This window comes from Rana temporaria, chromosome 2, assembly GCF_905171775.1.
Source record: "Rana temporaria chromosome 2, aRanTem1.1, whole genome shotgun sequence".
Lineage (NCBI taxonomy): Eukaryota > Metazoa > Chordata > Amphibia > Anura > Ranidae > Rana > Rana temporaria.
Genome location: NC_053490.1, coordinates 466,654,218 through 466,666,241, shown reverse-complemented (window position 1 = coordinate 466,666,241; position 12,024 = coordinate 466,654,218). Strand labels below are relative to the sequence as shown.

Sequence of the window (12,024 nt, the reverse complement as noted above, 5' to 3'; positions counted from 1 at the left end):
TGTTTACACACACAAATCTCCATGCTGGATCTCGTGCACGCCCACGCAGGGGTCGCTCGGGCATGCCTCCGGCAGTGCTTGCATGCCCTCTGGTGGCTCTCCTTGGCAAAGCCATATATGTTTGGGATTTCGCTCAGGAGAGCCATTCTGCCACAGTATATCTGCGTGAGGCGGTCGAGAACCAGTTAAGGACTGTGACTGCAAAAATAGGGTTTCAGATTTATTGTCTGTTCTCTCTTTCTTTAGCATTATTTTTGAGGCAGCTACTGTAGGGCCCAATATTGCTGGGACAAGATTTGTCAGGAAGCTGATTTTTTGTGTGCCTAGAGCTCATGTCTGGCACATCCCACCAGGCCATTTCACATGGCCCTCGCACCTCTCCTGCAGCTGCAGCACCCCCCTTGTCTCTGCCCCCACCTTGTCTTGAGAAGAGGACATGTAGCCTCAGGGAGGCTCGTCTCTGCCCCTCATCTCAGCAGTCGGCAGCAGAACTCCTCCTACAGATACTTCTCTGTGCAGCCACAGCACTCCCTCATCTCCTCCTCCCCTGGTCTCAGAAGAGTGTGGTAGCTGACTCCAGCCCTCATCTGGCCCTCCTCCAAACCCTGCACTTTTGCTTCCCAGATTCATCCCCCAGCTTCTTCCTGGCAGCACATGGTAAAAGAGGTGCAAAGTTGATGTAAGGGAGGGTGGGGGACTTTTGACAGGAGCGAGTGCCCCCCTCCTAAACCATACCAGGCCACATGCCCTCAACATGGGGTGGTGGGTGTTTTGGGGCAGGGCCCCCCCTATAAAGTACCTTGTCCTCGTGTTGATGAGGACAAGGGCCTCTTCCCGACAACCCTGGGCTGTGGTTGTCGTGGTCTGTGGGTTGGGGGACTTATCAGAATCTGGAAGCCCCGTTTAACAAGGGGGCCCCCAGATCCCGCCAACCCCCCTATGTGAAGTGGTATCAGGTACATCGTACCCATTCCCATTCACCAAAAAAGTGTCAAAAAGTGAGAAAACGAGAAACTGTTTTTGACAAGTCCTTTATTAAAAAATAAAAAATAGTGTCCCTCGATATAAACCTGAAAAATATAAACTTTTGGCGTGGGTTCCCCTTAAAATCCATACCAGACCCAAAGGACTTGGTATGGACAGCGTGGAACGCAATACAGCGACAGGTGCCGTTTACAAGTATTGACAATAGTTGCCAATAATCTACCAGTATACTTGCATATGCCTAGGACTGTTGCACAACCTCAGCCTGTATATGGACACTTTGTAGTCTACTCTCCATTATCAGAAAATTCTGGCAAAGGATTAATGAGGCCAGGACCTTGAAGTCCTCTTAGGAATAGTCTACTCTCCATTATCAGAGCTCTAGCACAGGATTGGGATAGGTCAGGACCTAGTAGATCTCGAAGAAATAGTTTCCGCTTCATTATCAGGGAGTCCTAACACAGAATCAGAAGAGGCCAGGACTTTGGAATCCTCTTGGGGATATTCTACCCTCCATTATCAGAGAGTTCTCAAACAGTATTAGTAAAGGCCAGGACCTTGAAGTCCTCTAGAGAATAGTCTATCCTCCATTAGAAGCGAGTTCTAACATGGGATCAGAAGGGGCCAGGACCTTGAAAGAAGGTCCGTCTGTCCATTGCTGTTACATGTTTCTGTGAGTGTCACTGATATGTGAGTAAAAAAATAATTCACTGTTGGTATCAACCCTGAATTCATTTGTAATTGTATTAGAATGTGTTTCTTTCCATTAGACATATTTTTGTATGCTTTCCCCTCTGTGCACTGTTCAAACACACAACAAAAAAGTCAAGCGTTGTTTGGAATGAAAGCCCCTCTTTCCTGTAGCCTCAAGTCTATTATGTATAATGAGATTCAGAAAAATGGCATACATATTAATAAATTGGGTCTACTGTATCTTTGACAAAAGATTATAATTAAGTTTTACCCCCGTAAGGTGTTTAATACGAAGGGCTTGGACAGTCATTATGACAGCCTGGAGCTTATACATCAGATGTGTTTTCTACGGCTGACATTTTAATTAGAATGATTTACATGGTTTATTGCAGGATAATATAAGATTATACATTTCCATTAAATCTTTTTTCTTTTTTCTATTTCTCGTTGATTTAGTGGTCCAGGCAACTTCAAAAAATGGTTGTCATAGTTTTGTCTTTTTACATTATTTTCTTATAGTGATATAACATTTATTTAAAACATTTTTTTTTATGGTTTCCTGAATATGAACAGGACTACAAAATAAAAGCGTTAAATATATTTTCTCTTCTTTTTTTTTCTTTTCTTTTAAGTCAGGGAAATTTGATTTGATTTGTTCTAAAATCTAGCTTTTTCATTTTGAGCTGGCAGGTGAAGCTTCAAGCTCTTGTTCAAAAATGTCAATCTCATTTTGTTGCTAACATAACCCAATAGTTCAAGATAAAATTTTAACACATAACTGGATGACTCATCAGCACTGACTCACCCATTGGATTGCACAGTCTGAAGTTTCAATCAGAGACTCAAATCAGAAAGCTTCTGCTGTTCTGTCTCTCTTGATAAGTATTTTCTTAGCATTCTGCAAATCTTTTGTCATATAATACATGCATGTACATAGATTGTATAAAACGTATTAAAAAAATAAATTAAAAAAAATGTATTATATAACTAAAAAGTACACCAAAATATAATAGTTTAGATAAATCTCCCCCCTTTTTTTTTAAATAATATTTATTGAGCATTTTCATTTCCATTTTCTTTTTTTTTTATAAAGTGGTTAAGTGTCTTTTCAGGCAAGGAAGTGGATAGATATCCTCCCTCTGGGGAACGCAGACAGCAATAGAAAGCTGACATTGTTTCTAGAATTTCCTATAATTCCAATAATCCTTCTCCTGTAACTGTGTGCTAATGGTCTACCTGATTGCATAGCATTTACTTGCATTGTTTAGGTAGCACCTAAGGAAGCACCGTAGCAAATTATCCCAGGAATAATCTCTCTTGCATTTCTTGGGATTAACAGACAAATACTAGGCTTTAGCACTGTCACTTGATTGAGGGAGTGACTTCACTTCTCCCCTAATCCGACACCAATGCCATCTCCAACAGAATTACGAAGCGCCAATGGCAGTGCACAGGCAAGGCAAATATTAGGAGTTCAGGGGGGCATTTATTAATACATTGCCACCTAATGGGCAAGGTGGCCATGTCTCTTTTTTAATTTTTTATCTTTTTATTCAATTTTGAAAGAAATACAGAAAACGTGGTGCAAAAATGCCCATGCAGGGGCAGGACCATTAAAGGGTCCACTATATAACAACAAGAAGACAATCAAAAAAACGTACTCAACATAAAACAACCCTATAGAGGAAAGTGGGGCCTATTTAGGCATGTTAATGCCGCGTACACACGGTGTTTTTTTGCATTTTTTAGCATGAAAAAAAACCACGTTGCCTACACACCATTGTTTTTTCAAAATGCTCTAGCAAAGCGCGGTTACATTCAGCACGTACGGCGGCACTCTGTTCCATTTAAGCTCGCGTCATAACTTGCTTCTGAGCATGCACAGGTTTAAAAACGTTGTTTTAAACAACGTTTTCCCCACACACGGTCATTTTAAATGACGTTTTTAAAAATGTTGTTTTTTTTTTCATCACAAAAAACGACTGTGTGTATTGCATTGCTACCCTAGATGAAGCACTGTGTCATGGCTTAGACTCTAATGTACATCATCAGTCACTATTGTGGGCCATGTCTCTTTAACCACTTGCCGACCAGCCGCCATCATTATACTGTGGCAGGTCGGCATATTCCTGCGTACTGCCGTAGCTGTACATCGGTCCCTAGTCATCGATAGCAGGTGAGCGTGCCCGCTGCACTGCGGGGGTGCCGATGCACATGGCCACCGGTCGCAATGACCACCGTCCACACGCGATCACGGGCACGAGAGCCAGAACAGGGATGTAAACACACAAAATCCCTGTTCTGTGAGGAGAGGAAAGACAGATCGTTGTTGCTTGTAGGAACACATGATCTGTCTTCTCCTCTAGTCACTCTTATCCCCCCTAAAGTTAGAATACATGCAAGGGAACACAGTTAACCCCTTGATCTCCCCCTAGTGTTAACCTCTTCCCTGCCAGTGACATTTATACAGTAATCAGTGCATTTTTAAAGCACTGATCGCTGTATAATTGTCAGTGGTCCCAAAAATTTGTCAAAAGTGTCTGATCTGTCCACCATAATGTTGCAGTCCCGTAAAAAAAATTCTGATCACCACCATTTCTAGTAAAAAAAACAATAGAAATTAGTTTTACCAAAAAATACGCATTTTATTACCAAAAATATGTAAAAGAATACATATCAGGCTATAAACTGAGGAAAAAATTCGCTTTAAAAAAAAAAAAAATTGGGGATATTTTTTATAGCAAAAAGTACAACATATTGTGCTTTTTTCTAAATTGTTGCTCTTTTTTTGTTTATAGCGCAAAAACTAAAAACCACAGAGATGATCAAATACCACCAAAAGAAAGCTCTATTTGTGAGAAAAAAGGGAAATCAATTTTGTTTGGGTGCGGTGGCCTAGTCATTGAGCAGCCAAATCTTCCGGGGCTCAAGTGGTTAACAAAACAAAGAAATTTGGTGAATTATACTGAAGCCTTGCATCTTAGGCCCCATACACACGATAGAATCCATCTGCTGAAAAATCCCAGCGAATGGGTTTCAGCGGATAGATTCTATGGTGTGTACAATCCAGCGGATCTGTTTCCACTGATTTTTCTCCCCTGCAATGGATTTCCAGCAGATAAATATTTGAAGACATGTCTTCAAATCTATCCGCTGGAATCCATCCCAATGGATTGATCCGCTGGTCTGTACAGACTCACCGGATCAAACCGTCAAAAGGGATCCCCCGCATGCGTCGTAATGATTCGACGCATGCGTGGAATTCCTTATATGACTGCGTCGCGCACGTCGCCACGTCATCATCACGGCGACGGCGCGACACGTCATCGCCAGAGGATTTCGGCGCGGATTTCGATTTGATGGTGAGTACACTCCATCGCATCAAAATCCGCGCAAATCCTCGAGAGGATTTATCCATGGAAACGGTCCGCTGGACCGTATCCGCGGATAAATCCTCCCGTGTGTACGGGGCCTTAGGCTTCAATTATACACTTCAAAAAGGAGTTTTCCTCCCCATGTAAAAGAATGCTGTTTGAAGTATACATTTTTGTACCTTGGACTATGTGGGTTTACTTACTGTACATTAAAGTGGATGTAAACCCTTACAGATCACTTTTACCTACAGGTAAGCCTAGATTAAGGCTTACCTGTAGGTACAAGAAATATCTCCTAAACCTACATGGTTTAGGAGATATTTGCAAAAGACATGCACCGATGACTAAGGCCCCATACACACGATAGAATCCATCCGCTGAAAAATCCTAGCGAATGGGTTTCAGCGGATAGATCCTATGGTGTGTACACTCCAGCGGATCTGTTTCCGCGGATATTTATCCCCTGGGATGGATTCCAGCAGATAAATATTTGCTGACATGCTAAACAAATCTATCCGCTGGAATCCATCCCAACGGATGGATCCGCTGGTCTGTATAGACTCACCGGATCCATCCGTCCGAAGGGATCCCCGCATGCGTCGTAATGATTCGACGCATGCGTGGAATTCCTTATATGACAGCGTCGCGCACGTCGCCGCGTCATAATCGCGGCGACGGTGTGACACGTCATCGCCAGAGGATTTCGGCGCGGATTTCAATGCGATGGTAAGTACACTCCATCGTATCGAAATCCGCACAAATCCTCGAGAGGATTTATCCGCGGAAACGGTCCGCTGGACCGTATTCGCGGATAAATCCTCTCGTGTGTATGGGGCCTTTGGCGCATGCGCCGTAGACAACAGTGTGCAGGCGAACTGAGCATGCCGCTACTAACGGTGATCATGTCATTAGTGGCGGCACCTGCGCGCATGTGCGGGAGTGACATCGTCGCGCTCCGGCCAATCACAGAGCCAGAGCTGCAAAAACCCGGACAGGGGAGGCGAATGAGGTCGGCTGCGGGGGCTTTGATCTCAGGTAAGTACTCTGTACATAGCACACCCCTGAACCCTGCACTCTGTACATAACACACTACTGAACCCTGCACTGCATGTAGCATGCCTCAGCTACAACAGGCCCTTTGAGGGAACCATACTGCCGATGTGGCCCCCAATGAATTGACCCCCCCTGGTTTACATCACTTAAAGCAGTGGTCATCAATCCTGTCCTCAGGGCCCACTAACAGGCCAGGTGTTATATGTTACTCTGGGGAGATGCAGACTAGAATACTGCAATCACTGAGCAGAAAATTATATCACCTGTGATGTATTTCAGTTATCTTGCAAACCTGGCCTGTTGGTGGGCCCTGAGGACAGGGTTGATGACCACTGACTTAAAGCAATGGTGCACTGTACTGAGAAAGTGTGGGGGATTAACCCCATGCTTGTTATACTGAACTACTGCCTTCACTACTTTTTTTTACCTGATCCAAGTGCAGAGACTAGGACCCTTATTTCACTGTGATTTGCTTGTCTGTTCCAGGTCAGTGTGTCATAACATTTTGAAGCCAGACAGAACCAGGTAGTTAGTATTTTCAGAAGGGGTCATTAAAGAGGAGTTCCACCCAAAAATGGAACTTCCTCTTAACCCACTCCTCTCCCCCTTTCCACATTGGCATGTAATTTTTTTGGGGGGGGGAGTGGGGGCTTCAGGAGAAGGGGACTTCCTGTCCCACTTCCTCCTTCCGCCGAGGGGCTGCAAAGGCGATACGTCATATCGCCTTTTGGCAGCCCCTCCCTGTAGGCGATCGCCTGGGACACGTGACATATCGCCGCGCGCGCATGCGCAGTGCCGCTCGCGCATGCGCATGGGGTGCCCGGCCGTGAAGATGAAAGCTGTCACGGCCGGGTGCCCACAGTGACAATGAAGACGCCGGCCGGGGAGGGGGGGAGAGGAGCGGACCCCCGGCCGGCGCATCACTGGGACGCTGGAGCAGGTAAGTGTCAGTTTATTAAAAGCCAGCAGCTACACTTTTTGTAGCTGCTGACTTTTAATAAACTTAAAAAATGGGTGGAAAACCCCTTTAAAGGAAGCCTCCATATATTTTTATACAGGACAGGTTTCTTTTAATACTGGATGATACACTTTTCAAATATGTCTAATTAAAAATACATGTACCTATTTCCATGTACAATGTCAGTAAATATGTTTTACAAACATGGAGTTGTAAGCTATGTGAATGCAATACTATTGGTATTAACATTACACTTATTTAATGTCTATTAAGGCACATTATGGTCATGTTAATAGTGTCTTAGGCCCCTCTGGACAATTGTAATGTTCAAGGTAGACAAATAATCAATGGCAATACTAATGACAATACTTGATAATGGCTGGCCATCTTGCATAGCAAATTGTTGCTGCCATTCTTTATCGGATTAGCGAAGATCTCTGGGGCAGTAAAATAATTCATCTAGTGTGCCTGTGTAGTTACTAAACTGTTTTCCCTTCCATCACGTTCTCTGTACTCTGTTTATCACTCTCTAACCTCCCCGCTGTTTATTTCTCATTCAGTCAACTGCAATCACAATTTCACAATACCCAGCCCCCTAGGGTTCCACTTAGGCTGCTCTTCTCTCACTGACTGGTTTGGGTTTTACTGAATGTTATAGCCTTTAACCCTTGTGCATCATCTACTTTACTGTTCTAGAATGTTTGCAAAAGGGGCTAAAATTGTGTTAAGCATAATAAATAGACAGTATCTATGTAGTGTATATAATTCCAAATAATACATATTTTTAGTTACTGTAGGGATTAATTTTTATGAAAATGTGTAGCTATTTATGTCAGAAAGGGCCACCAGCCAACTTTGCTGGACAACTACTAAATAAAATGAACTATGGTGTAAAGCAGCTAGAGAGTGAATTGTGTTTTGAATCAAATCTGAACTGACCTACACACTTGCACTGATCACAGTGTAGCACTCAGTGCTGCTCCTATGAGACTACATACATGAATATGTGTGAATATCTATATCACCATGTATAACATAAACCATATAAAATATATAAAGTGCTTAGTGCTAATATTGTGCAAAATACAATCAATAAAGTCCATCAAATGTGGTATACTGGGCTGGTGACAAGTTGAAAATTCTCAGGTGTCTTATCGTGCTCCCCTTTTGGGTCCCCACTCACCGGAAAGAGGTTGGATTGCGCCTGTATCAGTATGGTGTCTCCCATTTACAGAAGAAGTTGGTGTTGTTGGTCATTAAGAAGAGATGTCTTAATGACCAACAAGAAGAGTGTTAATGACACTGTAGCTGGCTTCCTCGCCCCGCTCTGCTGAGGGCCCATCAGTTGTTAAGGACACTGTAGCTGGCTTCCTCGCCCCGCTCTGCTGAGGACCCATCGGTTGTTAAGGACACAGCAGCTGGCTTCCTACCCTATTCCTAAAAAAGCTTAAACTACACCCTGATTGGGCAAAGCTTTGCCCAATCAGAGTGCAAAATGCACTGTGAACACCCACCAAACACCGTGCAAATTTGGGTGTTCCCTGAACGAGGTGAACAGCCAATTCTGAGCCTGATGCTTGGGCCGAACCATTCGCCTAACTCTAGTTGTAAGGAGATGTTGCATGCAAAGCCAGTGCCTAATTGAAAGTCATTTAGTTCACACAACCTGTACACTCATTTATTGTTGAAGTAATGCAGTTTGTATACATTTAATGCTTTACTAAGTGCCTAGATTTTTCTTAAAGCGGAACCTCACTAACTTAATCAACATTGACTATTTTAATCCTTATGCTGCTAGCATTAGTAAATAGAAAGTATTATAATATTTACTTGTTTTAAACATTTTATTAAATTTCTTCAGTTACTTCCTGGTTTCCAGGCCTAGGCCAGAATTATGTCATACATCCCAGGAGTTTTCAGGAGGGGAGGAGGGGTTTTCTCAGTTCAGCACACCCTCCTTCCTGCATACCTAAGCTAAGGGCACATGGATTACAATAAGTAAATGCTATGAATCCTTTGCCCTTACTCAAGATGGCCACAGGAAGAATGGCTAGGGGGTTGCTTTTCAAAGTGATTTCTCAGAAAGGTAAAGCATGAGACATAGACAGCTGGGGAGTTTACTTTGAGTAGCCACCATTAAAGCTCCCACTTTGGAGCAATTCTCCATACTCTGCATACACTACTTCAGCTTCTTCTGAGTATATAACAAACATACTGTGAACCTTGACAGACCTTCTTCAGTGAAAAAATTTAGCCTCTAAAAGGAACAGAGAGGAAAAAGTGAATAGGTTGCTGCAGGTGAGATGGAAAAGTCAAAACAGAGCAGAAGTTTGAGGACAAGAGATACAAAAGAGCATAAGATCACTGTTACGTTTCTCCATCAGTCTAGGTAAGGGGAGTGCAAAGTGACCAGTTAGAAAATGGAGCATATTGAAATTGAGCATGTTATGCGGAATAGAGGAAGACCACAGAAAGTCTTCCAGTCAAGCAGCTAATTGAGAAAAAAAGAAAACAGATTTCTGCATAAGTACAAGATGCATAACAATAATTTTAAAACAATATTTTAATTTCTATTGATCTGGGTATATTACCATATGCTTCTAAAAAATATGTAAGCTTTCTTTTTAACAAGCATAAAAAATATAAACATTGGGACTGTTTTGATAGCTTCTTCTTTATTTTCAGGAAGACGACTTAGTCCGTGAGAGCAGATTCAACTTCAGCGGATATGGAATGGGCCATTGCCTGCAAGTCAAGGATGGCACAGCCGTGAAGGCAGCTCCACCTCCGTTACCCCCTCCTCCACCAAAAGATGCAGAATCCATCAAAAAGAAGTTTGTTGACCGAGCAAAACGGATTGATACAATATCTCGTGCCGCCTTTCCTCTGGCATTCCTTATTTTTAACATCTTTTACTGGATAACATACAAAATCATACGGCATGAAGATGTACACAAGAAGTAGGCCACCTATTTATTTCTGAGGAACTCAATGCCAAAGTGTACATGTACATAGACAGTGGGAAAGCCTCTGTTAATTTAGAGACTGGTTTTCTATCCACCTACTGTTCTAGGAAAACAAAAACAAAAAAAGCAGGAACAAAGACTTTCAAGAAGAAAAGAAAAACATATTTATTCTGAGGGAGTGACATGATTCTTTTTCTGAACATTGTCCTAAGTTTACTTTTCCAGAATTTATATAATAAAAACTCTCAGGCTTATTAAAGGATTTCTCCCAAAATTTGAAAATGTATAGTTGGGTGATGTTCAAACAATGGGATGTGCAATTCTCAAGATTGTGAAGCCTTCACTTCTGTACTACTGTGTACAGACTCCACAGAACTTGTTAAAAAACAACCCAAGGCAAGAGTACCTTTTACACTCACTTGAAAGTACACAGGGAGGGAAATCACTGTTTCCTGTTTGAATACAGTATTATATACATTGCTGAAAAACTGAAAGAAGATTGAGTAAAAAATACATCCAGTGTTAGCAAACAATTTTTTTAAAAGGTGAGTTTACTCAAAACATGTTCCATCCCCCACTGACTTCCTAAAGAAGCAATGAAAACCTGAACTAAAACCAAAACTAAAAGCCAAACTAAAATTTTAACTTAAATCAGCTAAATACATTCCACGTAGCCAAATGCATTTTCGTCTGAATTTCGGGTATTTTCGTTATCATTTTAACAAACAAAAATGAACGCGCAGAATCCGACATAAAAAATGCCTTTTTTCCGTTTTCGTTGCTATAACAGTTCGATACAGATAGGAGATTCGAAGCAACGAAAAACATACAAACGTCCAATCTGTCATTGAAGGCTTATGGTATCTGTTGAAAGTTCTAAAAATATTCGACAAGCAGCTAAACTGTAAGACGCCGCAGTCGTACATTTCCGGTCAAATGCTCGGCCCATAGGCTATAAAATAATTTGAATGTTGGTTGACTAGTTATAATAATAATTAAATATAATTATTACTAGTCATACAACATTAGACTTCTACTATAGATTGTAGGCGGAACATTCGACTGGAAAGTTTAGCTGCTCCGTCGAATCTTCTTAGAACATTTGACAGACACCATAAGCCTTCAATGACAGTTTCAACCTTAATTGATTCGGATTTTCGGACGAATGCATTTTTTAACGAAATAAAATAAATAAAATAAAATTTCAGGAGTAACTAAATACATTTATTTTTCGGACGAAAACCAAATTCCGAAACAAAATATTTCAGCGTGCACATGTCTAAATCCAGGTGCATTAAAATAAAAGGTGTTAAAAAGTCTTCCAGGTAATTTTCTTTAGAAAACAGGGTGGGTGAACTGCTGGGTCAGATCTACAGGTCTGAAATTAGGGAAACTCATGCTCCCTGCTGCACCTCCGATCCAGCACAGGATGTGTCTGTGTCAGACTGCACATTGGGACCCCTGTTAAACCACTACCACGTTACCACTATCTTGCTTAAGTTTATGTCAAGCACTGGAGTTACCAGAGACAGAATTTCCTAGTAAGAGCTCGGTAAGGGTTAGTGACTAGGGATGAGGTTTAGGTTTGCTACCACCATGGGTTGGAAGCGAATCCAGAAAGTTTGAGATTTGCAGTCCTGTCGAGTTTCCGGGGCAGATTCACCTGGTAGAACTTTTTACCATAATCCCCTGCATGACTATTAAACTATAGCCAGCAGGCATCAAAGGGCCAAAAATCGGGCTTTTGCATAAGTTAGTTCCTTCACTATTAAAAGAGGGGCAAAGAGTAGCCATAGTGTATGTGTTTTGGAAGCTGTTGGAGGTAAGGTGTAGGAAAAAGATGACTTCATAGGAAGAGATGACTTCATAGGAACAGATAAAATGCAGTTTCCTAACTGACTCTCAATTCTGACTGCTAGCTCTTTTGATAATCAATTGTGCTGCTTTTATGTTCTTATTGGTGCTATTTGTTTTTAATTTTATTTTGTGGTTTATT

At 41.9% G+C, this 12,024-nt stretch overlaps 1 protein-coding gene across 4 annotated transcripts in view; it reads left to right on the top strand.

Moving 5' to 3' along the window:
* The window catches only part of GLRA2 (glycine receptor alpha 2), a 223,820-nt gene extending 212,900 nt beyond the window's left edge, over window positions 1-10,920 (top strand). For all 4 annotated transcript variants that reach the window (XM_040338681.1, XM_040338679.1, XM_040338678.1 and 1 more), the window contains one exon: window positions 9,748-10,920. In XM_040338681.1, the coding sequence (XP_040194615.1) occupies window positions 9,748-10,026 (279 nt within the window). In that variant the 3' untranslated portion in view covers window positions 10,027-10,920. The remainder of the gene's footprint in view (window positions 1-9,747) is intronic.
* Window positions 10,921-12,024: the final 1,104 nt, after the last annotated feature.